This window comes from Nerophis lumbriciformis, linkage group LG20, assembly GCF_033978685.3.
Source record: "Nerophis lumbriciformis linkage group LG20, RoL_Nlum_v2.1, whole genome shotgun sequence".
Taxonomy (NCBI): Eukaryota; Metazoa; Chordata; class Actinopteri; order Syngnathiformes; family Syngnathidae; genus Nerophis; species Nerophis lumbriciformis.
In genome coordinates, this window is record NC_084567.2 from 6,567,769 (window position 1) to 6,585,815 (window position 18,047).

Below are 18,047 nucleotides of genomic sequence, written 5' to 3' on the forward strand. Positions count from 1 at the left end.
GGAAATCTAAAGGGAACGTCCTTTCGAATGGAATGCAAAGTGCCTGTTTTGTGGACAGATGGATCAGTTAACGGTATAGCTCGGTTGGTAGAGCGGCCGTGCCAGCAACTTGAGGGTTGCAGGTTCGATCCCCGCTTCTGCCATCCTAGTCACTGCCGTTGTGTCCTTGGGCAAGACACTTTACTCACCTGCTCCCAGTGCCACCCACACTGGTTTAAATGTCACTTAGATATTGGGTTTCACTATGTAAAGCACTTTGAGTCACTAGAGAAAAGCGCTATATAAATATAATTCACTTCACTTCACTTCACAACATACTTGGTGTTGTTGTCCCGGAGAATCTGGAAGATCTAGGCTCAGTAAATTATGATAATCGACCAACAAGCTGGATAAAATTATGCAATTATGGAAAGGGAAATCCTTAACCTTGTATGGTAAAATATCTATTGTCAACTTGTTAATTATTCCTCAATTTATTTATTTGTTTTTGTCATTACCAGCTCCATCACAAAACTTTTTTAAGGTTTATGAGCGGAGGGTCTTCGATTTTGTCTGGGACAGCAAACCAGAAAAGATTAAAAGAAAGGTTTTGTACAATGAATATGAATATGAAACTTCTTAACCTTGAAGCTATGTGTCTGTCTTTAAAAGCATCAATTGTTCCAAAGATGTATTTAAACACCGAGTGGTACACAAGTGTCCTGTTGGACAAAAAACATGTATTGTATCAAAATAAATTGTATCCGTTTTTACAAGTGATCCCCTCCCATTTTCCTTATGTAGAGAGTCTGCTGGGAAACATGGCGTGTTCATAAAGGAAACAATCCACTCATGGTGGTGTTTTCAATTTGATGTGCCAGAAAAAAGAGACAATATTTTGCAGCAGATAATATGGATGAACTCTAGTATTGTAATAGATGGAAAGCCTTTCTTTTGGAAAAATATGTTTGAAAGAGGAATCATTTTCGTCAATGATATTCTCAATGAGAATGGTCAGATTATGAAGTATGATGAATTTACAACTATGTATGGTGATGCTTGTTCAAGCTTTTCATTTCATCAACTAACTGGAGTCATTGGGAAAAGATGGAAACAAAAATAATTATGGAACTACTAAATTATTAGTTTGTAAACCCTTAATAAGAAATTCTAGTTGGCAAAAAGGAACTAAGATAAACAGAAACATATATAATTTTTATTTAATGAAGAAATCTTTGAAGGCTGCTCCATACAACACATATGGAAAATGGGAGGACTTTTTTGACTGCCCGTTGCCATGAGATGTCATATTCAAATTAATCTACAAAACTACTATCCATGTGCAAAATCGTTATTTTCAAATTAAAATTATTTATAACTTCTTACCCACGGGAAAAATGTTAAAACTAGGGAATATGACAGAGTCGGATGATTGCCGATTTTGTTGTCAGGACTCTGAATCCACCCTGCATTTGTTTTGGTATTGTCATATTGTGTCTTCGTTTTGGGTGGAAGTTGAACAAATGTGTTTAAGGATTGGATTGTTTATGAAGCTTGATGTGGTTTCTGTTATTTTAGTAGAGTTCATTGACAGTCATGATTTAGTAAATTTAATTATAGTACTCGGTAAAAGGTTTATTTTTAAGGCCAAAAACAGATATTCACTTAGTATTACTTTCTTTCAAACATTTATTCAGTATTTTTTAACTTTAGAAAGGTATATGGTTGACAACGCCAATGATGCAAAAAAAAAAAAACATACGTCAAAAAAATGGGAAGTCCTCAAAGGCTTATTTTGAAAATGTAATTTTGTTTATATATGATATGCAATCTGTTGTGTTCCCTAATTTGAGTGTACATAAATGAAGGTGTGTGTTGCTGAGCCCGACCTGGACATAATCTGGACTGGACCTGGTTTTAAGAACCTTTTAAACTATTTCATTTCATTGACAACCAGGTCTGGTGAAGGTAAAGTCATTTAAAATAAAATAAAATAAAATAAGATAAATTAAAAAAATATATTTTCTTGAATAAAAAAGAAAGTAAAACAATATAAAAACAATTACATAAAAGATAGTAATTAATGAAAATGTTAGTGGACCAGCATCTCACACAATCATGTGTGCTTCAAGGACTGTATCCCTTGCAGAATGTATTGTTCTATATTGTAGGAACCAGAAATGTAATAACAGAAAGAAACAACCCCTTTTGTATGAATGAGTGTGAATGAGTGGGAGGGAGTTTTTTTGGGTTGGTGCACTAATTGTAAGGGTATCTTGTGTTTTTTATGTTGATTTATGTTGAGTATTAAACCCTGCGACTGTTTTTTTCGGATATTGACCTTGTTGGGGTTCCGGTCAGAGAACACACAGTCATCATTTGGACTCTTCCAACTTTAATGGTGCATATTGGCATACTTGCCAACCTTGAGACCTCCGATTTCGGGAGGTGGGGGAGGGGGTGGGGTGGGCGTGGTCAGGGTGGGACGGGGGCGTGGTTGGGGGCGTGGCTAAAAGGGGAGGAGTAATATATATATGCATGTGCATGGCGCTCCAGACTATAATTGATAGCTGTGGTGTTACACAAATAATAAATGAACCTACGCATCGCAACGGAAATACGATAGATCTAGTGCTGGTCAGGGGTGTCACCACCTCCAAAGTTACGATACTCCCGTATACAAAAGTAATGTCCGATCATTACCTTATAAAATTCGAAGTTCTGACTCATTGTCAACAAACTAATAATAATAACTACCATAGCAGCCGCAACATTAATGCTGCCACAACGATGACTCTTGCTGGCCTACTGCCTTCGGTAATGGCACCATTCCCAAATTATGTCGGCTCTATTGATAACCTCACTAACAACTTTAACGACGCCCTGCGCGACACCATTGATAGTATAGCACCGCTAAAGCTTAAAAGAGCCCCTAAAAGGCGCACCCCATGGTTTACAGAAGAAACTAGAGCCCATAAATTATCATGTAGAAAGCTGGAACGCAAATGGCGCGCTACTAAACTTGAGGTTTTCCATCAAGCATGGAGTGATAGTTTAATAACTTATAAACACATGCTTACCCTAGCTAAAGCTAAATATTACTCAAATCTCATCCACCTCAACAAAAATGATCCGAAATTTTTGTTTAGTACAGTAGCATCGCTAACCCAACAAGGGACTCCTCCCAGTAGCTCCACCCACTCAGCAGATGATTTTATGAATTTCTTTAATAAGAAAATTGAACTCATTAGAAAGGAGATTAAAGACAATGCATCGCAGCTACAACTGGGTTCTATTAACACAGATACGACTGTATCTACGAAGGATACCGCCCTCCAAAATAGTTTCTCTCTCTTTGATGAAATAACATTAGAGGAATTGTTAAGATGTGTCAATGGGACAAAACAAACAACATGTTTACTTGACCCATTTCCTGGGAAACTTATTAAGGAGCTTTTTGTATTATTAGGTCCATCAGTGCTAAATATTATAAACGTATCACTTTCCTCTGGCACTGTTCCACTAGCATTCAAAAAAGCGGTTATTCATCCTTTGCTCAAAAGACCTAACCTCGATCCTGACCTCATGGTAAACTACCGGCCGGTTTCCCACCTTCCGTTTATCTCGAAAATCCTCGAAAAAATTGTCGCACAGCAGCTAAATGAACACTTAATGTCTAACAATCTCTGTGAACCTTTTCAATCCGGTTTCAGAGCAAATCATTCTACGGAGACAGCCCTCGCAAAAATGACTAATGATCTACTGCTAACGATGGATTCTGATGCGTCATCTATGTTGCTGCTTCTTGATCTTAGCGCTGCTTTCGATACCGTCGATCATAATATTTTATTAGAGCGTATCAAAACACGTATTGGTATGTCAGACTTAGCCTTGTCGTGGTTTAACTCTTATCTTACTGACAGGATGCAGTGCGTCTCCCATAACAATGTGACCTCGGACTATGTTAAGGTAACGTGCGGAGTCCCCCAAGGTTCGGTTCTTGGCCCTGCACTCCTTAGTATTCACATGCTGCCGCTAGGCGACATCATACGCAAATACGGTGTTAGCTTTCATTGCTATGCTGATGACAGCCAACTATACATGCCCCTAAAGCTGACCAACACGCCGGATTGTAGTCAGCTGGAGGCGTGTCTTAATGAAATTAAACAATGGATGTCCGCTAACTTCTTGCAACTCAACACTAAGAAAACGGAAATGCTGATTATCGGTCCTGCTAAACACCAACATTTATTTGATAATACCACCTTAACATTTGACAACCAAACAATTACACAAAGCGACTCAGTAAAGAATCTGGGTATTATCTTCGACACAACTCTCTCGTTTGAGTCACACATTAAGAGTGTTACTAAAACGGCCTTCTTTCATCTCCGTAATATCGCTAAAATTCGTTCCATTTTGTCCACTAGCGACGCTGAGATCATTATTCATGCGTTCGTTACGTCTCGTCTCGATTACTGTAACGTATTATTTTCGGGTCTCCCTATGTCTAGCATTAAAAGATTACAGTTGGTACAAAATGCGGCTGCTAGACTTTTGACAAGAACAAGAAAGTTTGATCATATTACGCCTATACTGGCTCACCTGCACTGACTTCCTGTGCACTTAAGATGCGACTTTAAGGTTTTACTACTTACGTATAAAATACTACACGGTCTAGCTCCAGCCTATCTTACCGATTGTATTGTACCATATGTCCCGGCAAGAAATCTGCGTTCAAAGAACTCTGGCTTATTAGTGATTCCCAGAGCCCAAAAAAAGTCTGCGGGCTGTAGAGCGTTTTCTATTCGGGCTCCAGTACTATGGAATGCCCTCCCGGTAACAGTTAGAGATGCTACCTCAGTAGAAACATTTAAGTCCCATCTCAAAACTCATTTGTATACTCTAGCCTTTGAATAGCCCCCCTTTTTTAGACCAGTTGATCTGCCGTTTCTTTTCTTTTCTCCTCTGCTCCCCCCTATCCCTTGTGGAGGGGAAGACACACAGATCCGGTGGCCATGGATGGGGTGCTGGCTGTCCGGGGTCGGGACCCGGGGTGGACCGCTCGCCTGTATATTGGTTGGGAACATCTCTGTGCTGCTGACCCGTCTCCGCTCGGGATGGTTTCCTGCTGACCCCACTGTGGACTGGACTCTTACTGTTATGCTGGATACACTATGGACTGGACTCTCACAATATTATGTTAGACCCAATCGACATCCATTGCATTCGGTCTCCCTAGAGGGGGGGGGTTACCCACATATGCGGTCCTCTCCAAGGTTTCTCATAGTCATTCACATCGACGTCCCACTGGGGTGAGTTTTTCCTTGCCCTTATGTGGGCTATACCGAGGATGTCGTTGTGGCTTGTGCAGCCCTTTGAGACACTTGTGATTTAGGGCTATATAAATAAACATTGATTGATTGATTGAGATATATATATATATAAAATAAATACTTGAATTTCAGTGTTCATTTATTTACACATATACACACACATAACACTCATCTACTCATTGCTGAGTTAAGGGTTGAATTGTCCATCCTTGTTCTATTCTCTGTCACTATTTTTCGAACCATGCTGAACACCCACTCTGATGATACATTGATGTGTGGCACGCACAAAAGTGCTTTCTTTAAATGCACTAGATGGCAGTATTGTCCTGTTTAAGAGTGTCACAACATTGCTGTTTACGGCAGACAAACTACTTTACGGTATACAAAAAAGTGACTGCTGTTGTTGTGTGTTGTTGCCACGCTGGGAGGACGTTAATGAAACTGCCTAACAATAAACCCACATAAGAAACCAAGAACTCGCCCTCCATCATTCTATAGTTATAACGTGATTGAGCAGGTACGCTTTTTTATATTGTGGAGGACCTGAGTCCGCCTGAATTTCGGGAGATTTTCGGGAGAAAATTTGTCCCGGGAGGTTTTCGGGAGAGGCGCTGAATTTCGGGAGTCTCCCGGAAAATCCGGGAGGGTTGGCAAGTATGCATATTGGTTTAAGGTTCATTTAGTATCTGTAAACCACAAGCAAACACCCATCAACATTTGTGTCATTTAACTAAACAACAATATAAATATATATGCCTATATGTCTGCTCAAAGCAAAATACTAGAGATATAATATATTGCATTTCCACAATGGCATGTGAGCTAGCCACGTTAGCAGCAGCAACGCTATCCTTAACAGGGAGATGTTAGCTCGTAGCATTCTGACAACACAGCACCAATAATATTATTAAAACACCACTAAATGTTACACAAACAGTGATGTCTATTAACAAACTAAATTAGTCTTATATAATAATCAACATTAGGCTGGCCATACGTCCTCTTTTCCCCGGACATGTCCTCTTTTGCGGGGGTGTCCGGGCGGGGTTTCTTAAATGCCTCAAATGTCCGGCATTTTGAGTTAGGGTTGCGTGTATTTTCAATGTATGCCCAGGGTTAAAGGGGAACATTATCACAATTTCAGAATGGTTAAAACCATTAAAAATCAGTTCCCAGTGGCTTATTTTATTTTTCGAAGTTTTTTTCAAAATTTTACCCATCACGCAATATCCCTAAAAAAAGCTTCAAAGTGCCTGATTTTAACCATCGTTATATACACCCGTCCATTTTCCTGTGACGTCACATAGTGAAGCCGACACAAACAAACATGGCGGAAAGAACAGCAAGCTATAGCGACATTAGCTCGGATTCAGACTCGGATTTCAGCGGCTTAAGCGATTCAACAGATTATGAATGTATTGAAACGGATGGTTGTAGTGTGGAGGCAGGTAGCGAAAACGAAATTGAAGAAGAAACTGAAGCTATTGAGCCATATCGGTTTGAACCGTATGCAAGCGAAACCGAGGAAAACGACACGACAGCCAGCGACACGGGAGAAAGCGAGGACGAATTCGGCGATCGCCTTCTAGATCGCCTTCTAACCAACGATTGGTATGTGTTTGTTTGGCATTAAAGGAAACTAACAACTATGAACTAGGTTTACAGCATATGAAATACATTTGGCAACAACATGCACTTTGAGAGTGCAGACAGCCCAAAGCTAGGGTCGATATTCTTCTCTTGATCATCTTCGGTGGCATAAGGGACGGTGTGAGCCAAGACATCCAGAGGGTTTAGCTCGCTCGTCTGCGGGAACAAACTGCCGCCATTGCTTGCCGTGCTACCGAGGTCCTTTGTCCCTGAATTGCTCACACACTCCGGCAGATTCAATGGGGGTCTGGCGGCAGATTTCTTTGACTTTATCGTTGGAAATGCATCTGCTTTGAGTGTCGCAGGATATCCACACATTCTTGCCATCTCTGTCGTAGCATAGCTTTCGTCGGTAAAGTGTGCGGAACAAACGTCCAATTTCTTGCCACTTTGGCATCTTTGGGCCACTGGTGCAACTTGAATCCGTCCCTGTTCGTGTTATTACACCCTCCGACAACACACCGACGAGGCATGATGTCTCCAAGGTACGGAAAACAGTCGAAAAAACGGAAAATAACAGAGCTGATTTGACTCGGTGTTTGAGAAACTGGCGGATTGCTTCCCGATGCTCCGAGAGCGAATAATAGAAAGGCGTTTAATTTGCCAAAATTCACCCATTTAGAGTTCGGAAATCGGTTAAAAAAATATATGGTCTTTTTTCTGCAACATCAAGGTATATATTGACGCTTACATAGGTCTGGTGATAATGTTCCCCTTTAAGTTAAGAAGGGGTTAAAGAAAACAAACTGTGAAGGTGTGCGCACGCAGAAACATTCGTGAGAGAGGGGCAGAGACAGAGAGCGAGAGAGCTAGTGAGTGGAGAGACAGACATGAAAACAAAAAATGCCGAAACGTAAATGCAACTTCACGGATGATTTGCGGAAAAAGTATTCGTGTTTTCGTCCTGGCCGTGACACATGGGAAGCAGAATGCACTGTGTGCAAAGCAGGAACGTATGTATCTTTGGCAAATAAAGGGGCCAAAGATCTACAAGCCCATATCGACACTACAAAGCACAAAACAGCTGTGCAGGGCGAGAGCTCGTCTGCTAAATTGACAGAGTACTTGGAAAAGGAGAATACATTGTAAACGCAGCAGAGGGTGTTTTAGCATTCCACACAGTTACAGAATATAAGTGTGACTTATTTTGTTATACTGTCAAGCAGTGTTGGCGCTACCGCACTTTTTGTGTCTTTTTAAGCATTGAAATCAGAAAGGACTTTTAAAAAAATTTTTACCTACCGACCAGCTTACTTGTTCTTTTTTATTGTCTCGATTATTGCTTTCCGCCAGTGTTTTGTTTTGTTTATATTTGCCGGGTCACATTTCCTTCCCCGTTTATTGCGTTTTTATTGGTCGTAAATTTTGATTGGCCGAAAGTTTTGTCAATGACAAACACTTCCTCAGTTTGCACTGGGACAAGTTTAGCGCGAGGTGCTGTCAAAAGAAAGAGTTGATGGTAAACACTAAAGTGAGTGTAAAGTCAACCTTTTTAACTTCATCCTGTGCTGAGTTTCCAGTAAATGTGTGACGACCGGGGCGCATGGTGATGCGGGGTTTCGTTCTCCCAGGATGCAACGGACTTCGGACACAGCGTGAAGGTAAAATAAATGATTTATTTACCGGACTAAATTATACTGGAACAAAGAAAAAGGGTGCTCATAGCACATAAGGCAAAAACTAAAAGAGCTAGCATGGGAGCTAGAAGGTAAAAACTAAGGAAGATAAGCGTGGAAGCTAACAGGTACCGAGCCAGAACAAAAGTCGTCAACTGTTGCATAAAAACAAACTACGAGGCAAGAACGAATGACAGGGAGGACAGGCTTAAATAATAATGTCAGTGATGACAAACAGGTGCATGTCGGGAACAAACGCGGCAGGTGAAAATAATAAGCAGCCATGGCAACAAACTCAGGTGTACAAAACAGGTACTCAAGGAGTCCAAAACTAACCAAAAACACAAGTCTCTTGAAAACGTAAACAAAAAATATGATCCGGGCAGCGGATCATAACAGTACCCCCCCCTTAAGGGACAGATTCCAGATGTCCCCTAGAAAAACTAAAACCCCCCCAACTATAACAAAGTTCAAGAGTCAAGGGAGGGTGGAGGGAGGATTTGGCGGAGGGTCGCCAGGTCACATGTCCCCGAATCCACCGGGGACGAGTCAGGTGGCGGCGGCGAATGGAACGCCGCTGCCGGAGGCGAGGCGGGCGACCACGGAAAGGCCACATTTGTGGCTGCCGAGAAGGTGGGCGTGAGTGGCGCCAGAAGTTCAGCAGCCGGAGAGTTCTGCGACTACGTCTCGGGTGTCGCTGCTGTTTGCGCCACTGGCGTCCATACTCTAACCTCCGAGAGCGCCGCTTGCGCCGCCAGACCACCCGAGGTCGCTGAGACAACGATGAGGGCGAGGAAGGTGGCGGTGCCCTGGAAAGGTCCAACGGAGACGAGGAGAGAGCAGACGTCGCCGTGGAAACAGGAAGCGTCGTCGCCGTGGAAACAGGAAGCGTCGTCGACGTGGAAACAGGAAACGTCGTCGTCGCCGTGGAAACAGGAAGCGTCGTCGTCGCCGTGGAAACAGGAAGCGTCGTCGTCGCCGTGGAAACAAGAAGCGTCGTCGTCGCCGTGGAAACAGGAAGCGTCGTCGTCGCCGTGGAAACAGGAAGCGTCGTCACCGCCGTGGAAACAGGAAGCGTCGTCGCCGCCGTGGAAACAGGAGGAGTAGTCGTCGCCGCCGTGGAAACAGGAGGAGTAGTCGTCGCCGCCGTGGAAACAGGAGGAGTAGTCGTCGCCGCCGTGGAAACAGGAGGAGTAGTCGTCGCCGCCGTGGAAGCAGGAGCAGCAGCCAGCCGAGGAACAGGAACTGGAGCAGGAGCCAGCCGAGGAACAGGAACTGGAGCAGGTGTCAGCCGAGGAACTGGAACTGGAGCAGGTGTCAGCCGAGGAACTGGAACTGGAGCAGGTGTCAGCCGAGGAGCAGGAACAGGAGATGGTGGCGTCTGCAAGCCCACCGGAGATGATGGTGGCGTCTGCAAGCCCACCGGAGATGATGGTGGCGTCTGCAAGCCCACCGGAGATGATGGTGGCGTCTGCAAGCCCACCGGAGATGATGGTGGCGTCTGCAAGCCCACCGGAGATGATGGTGGCGTCTGCAAGCCCACCGGAGATGATGGTGGTGTCTGCAAGCCCACCGGAGATGATGGTGGCGTCTGCAGGACCACGCGGGCTGAGGTTAGCCATGAGCATGGCGGAGGCGGTCTAGCTGGGGGTTGCGGCTTGACATGCCGACGGACTGGTGGTGGAGGACGGGCAGGAGGTTGCGGCTTAGCATGCCGAAAAACCGGTGGTGGCGGCCGGGCCGGGGGTTGCGGCTTAGCATGCCGGAGGACTGGTGGCGGAGGCCGGCATGGAGGTTTGGGCTTGGCTGGGCGCAGCTGTGCCCGCCCACTAGCAAAGCACCCAGTACTAGCCCCCCCCTCAAGAAGCGGATCCCAGACGCGTCTTGTACAGTCTGGAACAGTCTTTAGGGGTGGGAGGGAGGAGGTGAGGAGGGGGGTAGGTTCCTCCCCTTTTGATTGTTCAAAATGTCTATACTGCTCTTCAATAGTGGACTGTAGGGACGACCAGGAGGGAGAAAACAGAGAGTTTGGGCGGAGCTTGAGCCATAGGGGGTGGGGCCAAAGTAATTGGGGGCTGAGCTTGAAAATCAGAAAGTGAGTGGGACTGACTAGACCTAGAATTAACAAAAATGTCCTAATAGTATTTAATTGTTGAATTAAAGTCATTTGGAGGCGGCTGACAGAAAAAGTTGACTGAATTTAAAAAAATGTCTTCGTCTATGACGTCATCACCAGTGGACGGGATGACGTCATCCGCGCGGGTCTCCAGCTGACTGACAGCCCAATCAGTGAACTGTTTGGCAAAGTGAGTGATGGGATTACCAAACATCGGCGGAGGGGAATCCTGGGCTGCTTGGCTGTGTTCCGGAGGGAAGAATTGCGGGGGTGGCGCGTCTCTGTCGCGAGCTGAAGCCGTTTTGTGCGACTTCCGCCTTCGCTGACGCGTGCGAGCGGGCTGAGAGCGGACCTCCCCGGGCCAGATGGAGTCGATCGGGACCAGAACACCTCCAGGTCCCCATATCATCTCCTCATCTGGAGAACAGCGGAGCGTCTCTGCTTCCATCGCACGGAGGACCATCCACGCACCTTCATCTACCTCCGTCAAGCCCGTCGCGAGAGAACTCTTTCTTGCTTGCCTCGTACTGTGACGACCGGGGCGCATGGTGATGCGGGGTTTCGTTCTCCCAGGATGCAACGGACTTCGGACACAGCGTGAAGGTAAAATAAATGATTTATTTACAGGACTAAATTATACTGGAACAAAGAAAAAGGGTGCTCATAGCACATAAGGCAAAAACTAAAAGAGCTAGCATGGGAGCTAGAAGGTAAAAACTAAGGAAGATAAGCGTGGAAGCTAACAGGTACCAAGCCAGAACAAAAGTCGTCAACTGTTGCATGAAAACAAACTACGAGGCAAGAACGAATGACAGGGAGGACAGGCTTAAATAATAATGTCAGTGATGACAAACAGGTGCGTGTCGGGAACAAACGCGGCAGGTGAAAATAATAAGCAGCCATGGCAACAAACTCAGGTGTACAAAACAGGTACTCAAGGAGTCCAAAACTAACCAAAAACACAAGTCTCTTGAAAACGTAAACAAAAAATATGATCCGGGCAGCGGATCATAACAAAATGACTTTTTTTTAGTCTTTGTGAGTCCATGGAAACTTTTATCTCCCGTTGGATCCACATTGTTCCAGGATGGAGACAGGCTAGCTGTTAGCTTCAAGCTAACTAGCACCAGATCAGACTCCTCCACACCAAAAATACTTTTAAAAATTTGTTTTCCATCCATCCATCCATTTTCTACTTCTTTTTTTTATTATTTTTTTTAATGAACGAAATAACATTTATGACAACCTTTTTCCAAAACACAATGTAGAATGTGAGATATAACAGGATAATGCATCCATTTATTATTTGTTTTCAAAACGCTTACAAAAAAGTGGGACCCCCAAATGTTTACTGTGGTACTCCATTTTTATGACTTGATGGGGTCCCTGGGACCCCATTTTGAAAATTCCTAGGGCCAACACTGCTGTCAACAGAGGAAAAAAATGCTTTATTTAAATAAATATATTATTTATAAAGCAAGTTCGAGTATCATTGGCAAATTGTCACTTAGTCCCGGCCTTTCCACGCATATATGTGTCCTCTTTTTGGGATTTCAGAATATGGTCAGTCTAATCAGGCCTAACCAATCTGGCGCCCTAGGCAAGATTTTAGGTGGCGCCCCCCCACATCGGCAGTGAAGTGTATATACTCACAAGAAACCGAATGGCTTTGTCTTTGACCTTTTTTTTTTTACTTACAACTATACCTAATATATAAAGGGGTGGACAAGTGACTATTACCTGCAGGGCAAACATTAGCTAACCAGAAGGCAATAACAATGTAAACAAAAAACACCTGCTTAAAAGATCTAATACAAATGTCCCTGAGGAATGTAAGGTGGGAGTACTGTAATTACCTAACGTTACATTATTATTTTCCATAACAATTTAGCCCCCTCCACAATATTAACCCGACGTTAAAACAGAACTAGCTATTTATTGATTAGCAATTGCCGAATCATGTAACATTAGCTTAATGCTAAAAAGCCAGGTTACTATCACATTCTGTAACAGACAAATAATTTCATGGAGGCTAACGTTACCTACCTGCTAACTCTGTCTTTTCTCGTTTCTACTCCTCTTCTTTTCTCTTTTTTCTTCCCTGGGCACCTGACAGTTTTGGCCGTTTTGACATCGTGTGTTGATTTTTTGATGTGGTGACGTCCAAAAAGAGTCATGATACGGGAAGGGAGGGGGCGCACCGTGCGGGGGAGAGGGGGGGGGGCGTAATGTTGTAACAAATAATTTTTCTATTAAATAAGCTTTACTTTGCATTTTAATTAACGTGGGATTATTTTTTGTATTTAGAAATAATAATACCAACTTTTTTTTTTTTTTCTCCAACATTTGTGGCACTGGCGTGGCGCCCCCTGATGGACGGCGCCCTTAGCATTTGCCTATACGGCCTATGCCACGGGCCGGCCCTGAGTCTAATCGACATACTCACATCGTCAAAGACTAGAGCACCGATTAAACGTAGCAGAGAAACAAGTCACCACACATTAACACGTCAAAAGGGAAGCGGAAGTGACCCCTACAGGAAGGAAGCGGAAGTGACACTGTCATTAAATGCTTCAAAAATAAAGTATCTGAAAACGTAGATAAACATGGAGAACTCTTAACAATTTAATTTAAAAAAAGAAATAAATAAATACAAAGTAAAATATCATAACCCAATCCAAACTTATATAGACACATTACTGTCTGAGCATATAAGATATTCAATTGTGTTACATCACAATTTATTATATTGAAATTAGCCATGTGATTAAGATGGGCACGGTCTGACCAATCACAAGTCAGTAGGAGCTGCTTTGTTCTCGTGTTTGGAGAAAGCGGAAGAGCGATTGTCAGCCTGACATTGATGTGTCTCTGAGAACTGAACACATTTTTATAACTTATAACAAAATGTGTTTATACAGTAACCTGCTCACATGAGTCACATTACAGCAGGGGTGTCAAACTCATTTTAGCTCAGGGGCCACATGGAGGAAAATCTATTTCCACGTGGGCGGGACGGGTCAAATCATGGCATGATAACTTAAAAATACGACTACGACAACTTCGGCCAAAAATAGAACGAAAACATCCTGAAAATGTACATATCACAAATAATCATCTTGACAAATACTCCAAGTTAGTAAAATATTTTGAGGGGAAAAAATGGCACCTTTTCAAAAACACCTTGAAGAACACAATGAACGTAGACTTAATCTCAGTGTTACTATTAAACTTTAAGTCACAACCCATCTAGGTTTGAACAAAAAACAAAATAAAGCATAGAGAAAAACTATTCTATGTATCAACTACCTCATTTGTCATTTCCACATATTAATCCTGTGCTAACTCAACAAACCATACAAACTGAGGTAGAAACTATTCAAGAGTGTTGAGTTACTTCCTGTCTTCTAGACATAATGTGTATTGATAGAAGAATAAAAGCAGTGCAGAGTGTGAACAATTTCAACAAAGCATAAATAAAAAGTTCAAAGACTGACAGTATTGCAGTAAATCACACACTGTTCACTTTCTTTACATTTGCACAGAAGACAATCATTTTCACAGAACTATATCAGTGTGCAGTGTCTCATGCTGCATTTTAAGTGGGGTTACTGATTGCTTATTTTACTCCTGTTTTACCTTGGGTCGAGGGGGAGGAGTCACAGCCACGCATTACCGTGTACCTCTTACTTGGTATACCAGCATCACTTATGTGTGTCATATACAGCCTGTAGAAGTGCGCGTATGACAGCTATGAAGCTGCCGTGAGGCAGTGCAAATTTTTACGTCAACTTAAAACATTTAAACTTTGCCTTAAAAAAGGGCGTAGTGCAGGTATTTGAGCATGTGCGAACTTGACACATGAGGCCCCAGGTCCCTGGACTGAAGAAGGAGTAACCAAGCACTTGAAGCATCATCTATCTTACTGTTCAGGAAGGTTTCAGATACAGAGAAGACATGGGGTCATGAGTAGATAAGATTATGCTCCAAATAATCCAAGTTTGTATGAATACCTCAGATATTTGTGAAAGAAGCAGTGAGGAGGTCCTGGGTAGGGTGGATGTCGCCACATATGAGCAACATACCACAAACTAAACAGCTAATTGGTTATTTTCCCTTGTGTGTTCTTATGTGTTTTACTGCGTCTGCATTATGTGGGAACCTTTTACAGCACACTGAACAACTAAATGTTTTTTTCTCCAGCGTGTGTTCTCATGTGTCGCCACAAAGAGCTGTTTTGATTAAAGCTTTTACCACAAACTGAACAATTAAATGATCTTAGTCCAGTGTGTGTTCCCATGTGTCCAGTCAAATATCTCTTAACAGAAAAGCTTTTGCCACAAACTGAACAATTAAATGGTTTTTCAGCTGTGTGTGTTCGCATGTGTTCAGTCAAATTACTCTTGACAGAAAAGCCTTTGCAACAAACTGAACAGTTAAATGGTTTTTCTCCAGCGTGTGTTCTCATGTGTCGCCACAAAGAGCTGTTTTGATGAAAGCTTTTACCACAACCTGAACAATTAAATGGTCTTAGTCCAGTGTGTGTTCCCATGTGTTCAGTCAAATATCTCTTAACAGAAAAGCTTTTGCCACAAACTGAACAATTAAATGGTTTTTCAGCTGTGTGTGTTCTCATGTGTTCAGTCAAATTACTCTTGACAGAAAAGCCTTTGCAACAAACTGAACAGTTAAATGGTTTTTCTCCTGTGTGTGTTCTCATATGTTGCGGCAAACTCCCCTGAGCAGAAAAGCTTTTGCCACAAACTGAACATTTAAATGGTTTTTCACCTGTGTGTGTTCTCATGTGGTCAGTCAAAGTGCACTTAAAAAGAAAGTTTTTATCACAAATCGAACAGTTAAATGGTTTTTCACCTGTGTGTGTTCTTATGTGTTGAGTCAAATTCCTCTTAAAAGAAAATATTTTACCACAAACTGAACAAGTAAAAGTTTTTTCTCCCGTGTGTGTTTTCATGTGTTCACTCAAATTACGTTTAACAGAAAAGCTTTTGCCACAAACTGAACACTTAAATGTTTTTTCTCCTGTGTGTGTTCTCATGTGTTGGGTCAAATTCCTCCTAAAAGAAAATATTTTCCCACAAACTGAACAAGTAAATGTTCTTTCTCCTGCGTGTGTTGTCATGTGTTGACACAAAGAGCTGTTTTGAGGAAAGCTTTTACCACAAACAGAACAATTAAATGGTCTTAGTCCTGTGTGTGTTCTCATGTGTTGAGTCAAATTACTCTTAACAGAAAAGCTTTTGCCACAAACTGAACAATTAAATGGTTTTTCTCCTGTGTGTGTTCTCATGTGTTCAGTCAAATTCCTCTTAGCAGAAAAGCTTTTGCCACAAACTGTACATTTAAATGGTTTTTCTCCTGTGTGTGTTCTCATATGTTCAGTCAAAGTGCACTTAAAAGAAAAGTTTTTACCACAAATCGAACAGTTAAATGGTTTTTCACCTGTGTGTGTTCTCATGTGCAGAGTCAACTTGCTGTTTTGAGTACAGCTCTTAGCACAAATTGAACAACTGAAATGTATTTTACCTTTCTTCCTCTTAGAGCATTCAGAGTGTTTGTTGTCAGTGTGAGTCCTCATATCACCTTCACAGTCTTTATCTCTGCTCAAAGGTTCTTCAACCTCGTCTTCAGCCTCACTATCTGATAGTGGAGCTAAGAGGTTGTCTACTTGTGGTTTCTCTTCATCATCTTCAGTCTTCACAGAGAGAATACTCAGTGGAAACTTGGTGTAATCAGCTTCCTCTCGTCCTAGAAGACACTCTCCCTCCTGAGTGATGCAGAGTTCCTCCTCTTCCTTTTTAATGCAGGGTGGTTGTGGAGTCTCCTGCTTCAAAGTGGAGCTCCCCCCTAACTGAGGGGAAACTTCTTCTGGATTACCGATCAGCTGCTGGATGTCTGCAAGACACAAACAACAAAAACACACTTTCTTCTATGTACTGTATGTGTGTGTAGTGTTTCATGGCCATTCATTTAGTGCCTTGCCAGAATGATGGATCAATGTTTACATGACTTGACTGATATTTTTGAGAAGTGAAGCGAGACTCACAGAAAATAGAAAACATCCGTTTTTATGGATATTAGGATACTACAAACTAAAAAAAATGGAGATGTGGGGGTGGGGGTTAGGGCTGGGCGATATGGCCTTTTATTAATATCTCGATATTTTTAGGCCATACACGATATATATCTCGATATTTTGCCTTAGCCTTGAATGAACACTTGATGGATATAATCACAGCAGTATGATGATTCTATGTGTCTACATTAAAACATTCTTCTTCATACTGCATTAATATATGCTACTTTTAAAGGGGAACATTATCACAATTTCAGAAGGGTTAAAACCATTAAAAATCAGTTCCCAGTGGCTTATTTTATTTTTCGAAGTTTTAAAAAAATTTTTTACCCATCACGTAATATCCCTAAAAAAAGCTTCAAAGTGCCTGATTTTAACCATCGTTATAAACACCCGTCCATTTTCCTGCGACGTCACATAGTGATGCCAACACAAACAAACATGGCGGATAGAACAGCAAGCTATAGCGACATTAGCTCGGATTCAGACTCGGATTTCAGCGGCTTAAGCGATTCAACAGATTACGCATGTATTGAAACGGATGGTTGTAGTGTGGAGGCAGGTAGCGAAAACGAAATTGAAGAAGAAACTGAAGCTATTGAGCCATATCGGTTTGAACCATATGCAAGCGAAACCGACGAAAACGACACGACAGCCAGCGACACGGGAGAAAGCGAGGACGAATTCGGCGATCGCCTTCTAACCAACGATTGGTATGTGTTTGTTTGGCATTAAAGGAAACTAACAACTATGAACTAGGTTTACAGCATATAAAATACATTTGGCAACAACATGCACTTTGAGAGTGCAGACAGCCCAATTTTCATCAATTAATATATTCTGTAGACATACCCTCATCCGCGCTCTTTTCCTGAAAGCTGATCTGTCCAGTTTTGGAGTTGATGTCAGCAGGCCAGGGAAGCTAGGGTCGATATTCTTCTCTTGATCATCTTCGGTGGCATAAGGGACGTGTGAGCCAAGACATCCAGGGGGTTTAGCTCGCTCGTCTGCGGGAACAAACTGCCGCCATTGCTTGCCGTGCTACCGAGGTCCTTTGTCCCTGAATTGCTCACACACTCCGGCAGATTCAATGGGGGTCTGGCGGCAGATTTCTTTGACTTTATCGTTGGAAATGCATCTGCTTTGAGTGTCGCAGGATATCCACACATTCTTGCCATCTCTGTCGTAGCATAGCTTTCGTCGGTAAAGTGTGCGGAACAAACGACTGACCATTTCGTCGGCTTTCCCCACACCCT

At 42.6% G+C, this 18,047-nt stretch overlaps 1 protein-coding gene across 1 annotated transcript; it reads right to left on the bottom strand.

Annotated features, from left to right (window-relative positions):
* Positions 1-13,792: 13,792 nt before the first annotated feature.
* LOC133619297 (uncharacterized) lies at positions 13,793-16,609 on the bottom strand. Its single transcript, XM_061980265.1, has one exon. The coding sequence runs from the start codon at positions 16,291-16,293 to the stop codon at positions 14,881-14,883; it is 1,413 nt and encodes a 470-aa protein (XP_061836249.1). The 5' UTR covers positions 16,294-16,609; the 3' UTR covers positions 13,793-14,880.
* Positions 16,610-18,047: the final 1,438 nt, after the last annotated feature.